This window comes from Trachymyrmex septentrionalis, unplaced genomic scaffold (genome assembly GCF_001594115.1).
Source record: "Trachymyrmex septentrionalis isolate Tsep2-gDNA-1 unplaced genomic scaffold, Tsep1.0 scaffold190, whole genome shotgun sequence".
NCBI lineage: Eukaryota > Metazoa > Arthropoda > Insecta > Hymenoptera > Formicidae > Trachymyrmex > Trachymyrmex septentrionalis.
In genome coordinates this window covers 97,022-101,922 of record NW_017305072.1, presented here as the reverse complement: position 1 = coordinate 101,922, position 4,901 = coordinate 97,022, and the positions used below count along the sequence as shown (strand labels likewise).

At 42.0% G+C, this 4,901-nt stretch overlaps 1 protein-coding gene across 1 annotated transcript in view; it reads right to left on the bottom strand.

Annotated features, from left to right (window-relative positions):
- The window catches only part of LOC108747043, a 35,611-nt gene that overhangs the window by 1,522 nt on the left and 29,188 nt on the right, over positions 1-4,901 (bottom strand). The window contains exons 5-8 of the mRNA XM_018484274.1: positions 2,796-3,064; positions 2,375-2,647; positions 336-1,863; positions 157-260 (exon numbers count right to left, since the gene is read on the bottom strand). Coding sequence (XP_018339776.1) covers positions 157-260; positions 336-1,863; positions 2,375-2,647; positions 2,796-3,064 — 2,174 coding nt within the window. The remainder of the gene's footprint in view (positions 1-156; positions 261-335; positions 1,864-2,374; positions 2,648-2,795; positions 3,065-4,901) is intronic.

The window sequence follows — 4,901 nt, the reverse complement described above, 5'->3', positions numbered from 1 at the left end:
GCATCAATTTCACCATCGCTTCCTGAAACATACACGCGTTGTAAATAAGTATCACTATATCAACAACGGCAATTTTGTTCAAAAAATAATAAGGATTAAAAAGGTTCAGGCAATTTCGATGTTTATATAAAATCTAAATTCCAAAAAATATCTTACATGAATATTCCCTTTGCACATATGCAACAGATGAAGCGCATATTCCTTGTTCCTACCACCACCCGGCACTGCAGCGCAACACGCGAATTGCAGGTACATCTCCACTGCAAGTAATCAGTGTTTGTTGTTATATATTTCGCAATACGCTTTTTTAAGGTATTCACGAAACGAAAACTTACATTCAGTGTTCGTGAGCACATTGTTTATGCCGGGATCCCATAAAAGATGATCGGCTTCGGGTCCGTCGTTTCCTCTGTCTCCGTCATATTCCACCGGAGGTATCATGGCTTGATACCTCGTGCCGATGTTGATTCTTGGCGGTGGACCGTCGTTTCCTTGAGAATCGTCTGAACTAAAGTCCGAATCTCTCTCGTGTTGATGCAATCTCGCGTACAGCCCCGGACCAGGACGAGATGGGTCTAGAATCGGTGGCGGTGTGTAACTACTGTCCCAATGGCGGTCGCAAGCTTTTCGCAAACGCGATGGATAAGAATGTGAACTGCTGGTGTACTGGCCGCTATCCATGCGTGGCCTCTTCCGATAGTGTCGCACAGGACTGCTGGCGGGTAAACTGCCAGGACTGAGAAACACATCCTCATCTAACATCTCCTGTTTGATCTGATCGATGGGTATCGGTAAATTTCCGGTGACCGTTTTATGTCTCAAGATATTGTTTTTCGTCGTGTGATTATTTTGAATAAAAAATTTGGCTGGGTTAACAATTTGCTGTTGATTAAACTGACCCGCGTTGCACTGCTGCTGATTTGTCGTTTGAACGTTTAGGCCGAGATTCACGGTGACGGGTTCGATTTTTGGTGTCGTTAGGCGGATCTCCTTCTTGAATGTCAGTGCAGGACTGAGAGAACCCGCCTGCACGTACACATTCGCCTTCTGCAGACCCGCTGTCTGTATCAGTTTGACGTCGCCGTTGTTGTCGACGACGATACCAGCTACGCTGCCGTTTCCAAGACCGAAGTCCATCAAGTTTTGGCTCGTGATTACTTTGTACGATTGGAACTCGAATCGTCTACGACCGGAGGCGGCAAAGTCCTTCGAGGTCGAGGAAAGCAAAGGATCCTCCGAGTTCGGCATCATCTGATTTTGAAGCGCATTATGCGGCGACACGGGAAAGTTCGTGCCTGTAAAGGTAACCGGTCCCGGCGACGAGACAGAGGACGGTGGCAGCGGCGACGGCGCCGATGTCGCCGACAACGGGCTTGGCAGTGGCGAGTGCGGATTTGGCGAACCGGACCCGTAAAGGTCCGCATCTGCCTCGGATTCACCCGGTAACACTTCGTTCAACGCCTCCTCCACCGCTGCAGCAGATGACATCGTGGTGGTGTAAAATGCCGCCGAGAGCGGTGATGACACGTGTCTCACGTTCTCCGGGTCTTCCTGAGGACTTAGCAGCGGCAGGCTTCCGGTGAGTAAGCCTTCCTGGCTGGCCGGTGGCGTCGGGTACGTAAAGCTCGGGCTATCGTGTCGCGTTAAAGGCGACGGTAGGGGTGATTGAGTTGGTAACGTATGAGGACTTTCCGTGTATTGCGCGGCGTAAGTACTAAATTCGGCCAGGGAATCGGGTAACGGCGAATTCACCAACGCTTGAAGATCTGGATTGACTGTGTGCTGCGAGGAGTATCTGTCCTCCAGTGTGATATCTTGCAGCTGTTCGTTAGATTGTTCTTGCAACAGATTGGCCGTCTGAAACTGTGGCACGAATATGTACGTTAAAAATAGAAATGTTGCACTCTACACTGAAAAAAAAACGTACTAAATTTTAATGAATATTCGTTTAAATAGTACTAACTTAATATTTACTTTCGATAACTGAATATTTGCAAAATAACAAAATAATATTGAGATACTATATTTGCAAAAATTTGCATTTAGTATTAACCACTAAGATCTACTTTGACCAAAAAGAATTTCTATTAAAAATAGTAATTAAATTAAATTAATATTTCTTGTACCAAAAAATATATGTTTACATTTAGTAAATATTCCGATAGAATTATTCAAACAAATATTTATTAAAATGAGTACATTTTCCTTAGTGTATTTCCCACTACGGATGGCACGAAAACATGAATTTTCATAAATGATTTGAAAATGTAATACGTTAGTATAAGAGTAGTATAAAGAGTACAACTCTTTTATATTAGCTATTTTTATATTAGCACCCATGATGCAAATAATTTAAAAAAACAGACTTGTTCACCTGAATCGAATCCAAATGGGTAGCGTGTAGGAGCACGCTATCAGGAACCGTTGTAACCTGTTGAAACACTTCGTCCTGCAGACTTGGGCTGAAGTAACCACCGTCCTCGGCGTATCCCGTCATCGTAAAGCTTTCCGTTACCGCAGGTTGTGCTTGTGGCTGCTGATTATTCGGTTGTTGGTTGGTCGTCGCTGATTGTACAGGCTGCTGATAAGTCAAGTGTAATCTTTGTCCCGGATCAGAGATTGTTCTCTTCACAGCCACCTTCGTACCCTACGAGTTATTAACGACACATTATTTTTCTAAATGTATGTAATTATTAACGACGTGTCACATCGTTAATTTACGAAAAGCTTGCGATACATAATTATTCGAATCTCATTAGAATGAAATGTGCGAAAAAAAATTTGTGACATTATACCTTCAGGATCATATCGGCAAGCGCTTGTGCTTGAGCTTGAGTTTTTGATGTTTCCTGCAAGTGTTTCTGTACAGTTGTGTGGCCCACGGTGACATTGGGCTGCCGGAAGTGTTCACCATCGGAAAACCGACGCACCTTTTCCCCCGCCGCCAAAGGCGGCGGAGCCGGAACCGCAAAATTCGTCTTGACGACGGTTTGCGAAACGGCATCGGCTTGTGTGGTGAAAGCGGTAGTATTCGTACGAGGTTGCTGATTGCCATTCGCGTCCACTGCTAAAAACGTACATATATATTTCTTATTGATCTAATTTGGGCATTTGATTGCATACATATCTCTTATCTTGGAAAGTTTGACAAATATCAAATAACATTAAATATGCATATGGAAAAGATAGTCTTGTTGAAGTATTTAAAAATGTAGCCGAGTAGATGTAGCTTTGAAAATAATTTTGTTAGGCCATTAAAATAATTATATTATAGGGCCTCCAAATTAATAGTATCAAAACTAGATTGGTAGAGTCAAAATTTTTTGCAGCATTGTTCAACATGTTTAGAGATTTTTATACATAAATATTTTGATAGCATAATAAAATTATTTTCAGATCTGTTTCTAGGAAAATTTTTCTAGGGTATTTTAGTAAAATCATTCTTTCCAAGCAATTAATAGATTATTAAGCATTTTTACAGTCAAGTTGTTTATTCGACGGCCATTATACCTTGCGTAAACAGTGAAAAATATTTCGCGCTTGACGGATGAAAATATGCTTTCGTTGCGATCACATTTTATCTATTATTAGTTCTTGAAAGGCAGAAGCGCTTTTCTTTATAACGGCTGCCGGTAAACACACGGTGTCTCTATATAGTTTGCTCTCGTGTTTCAGATCGAGAATAAACATCAGGCGTGAGAGGTGTCTCTGAAGACTTCGTGTTTGCGATCGCGGAAGATGGATTGGTCGGTAAGATATTTTTCCTTTTTACTGAGAGCACGGCATAGTGCGTACGCGACGCCTCGTGTTTCCGAGCGGAATAAACAGAAAGACGGGGCGCAGACGACCATGAAACGGAAAGCGGAAAAAGCGGAGGAGAGAGCTTTCCCGTATGCGTAAACGAGAGAGCGTATAGCGTGCTCGAAATAAAAGGAATTTTTGTCGCCCTTTTTTCCTCTATTCGCCCTTCACCCGACAATGGCGGCCGCGAATTGGTGCTCTCTTTCAGCCGCGATGCACGCCAGTTCCGCACGTCGACGGTTTTTTGTTTTCTCTTTGGTTTTACGTATATATAATTGAAGAGAGGGGAAAAAGAAATAAAGCGTAGAGAGGATTGGCTGAAGCAACAACATACGTCGTACGGCGCAACCCCCTACGTCCGTGCAATAAAAATTTTTCGGTACGTTGTATCTCTAAAAATAACAATATTTAAATTTCAAAAAAGCGTGCGTGCTGGGTACGTCATGGCATATCCTGAGAGAACGGTGGGTTTGCTGGAATAACTACATTTAAATTTCAAAAAGCGCTCATGCCGTTCCAGTTATAATATATTCCGTAGTCTGACGGACTGACTCAATTTTTACGAAAGCGCACGGATGACAGAGTATTATAACTGAGCAGACATGAAATACATTTAGCCGACATACGGCGCCGAAAATGTGGGGGAAATATATTAGTGAGCTTTTCGATCATAATCACACTGATCAGGAATATCTGGCGACATGTCAAAGTGTTCCTTTTCCGCGTGAATATGAAAGAACGCAAATGTGATATATATTTTTTTAATTAATCAAAAGTATTATGCGAAATTCATACCTTTCCATCGATTTATCTTCCGATTTCGCAATGATAGAAAATCTCCAATAATCTCCGATAATTTCCGATAAATGAAGGAAATAGCGAATGTTATATTTCACTTTCGTAAAATATCAGATATTTTATTTAATTTACTTAAGATTACGGAATGTTAATAGAATATTTTTGCCTTATTTAAACCGAAGTAGAAGAATCGTAACTCTTCTCTTCGCACTTGGCTCCACCGCCGTGCACCGCAATAAATATTCCACCACCGCTGAAATCGCAGCATAGTGAAAAATATATTCTATAGCGTGTACAATCGT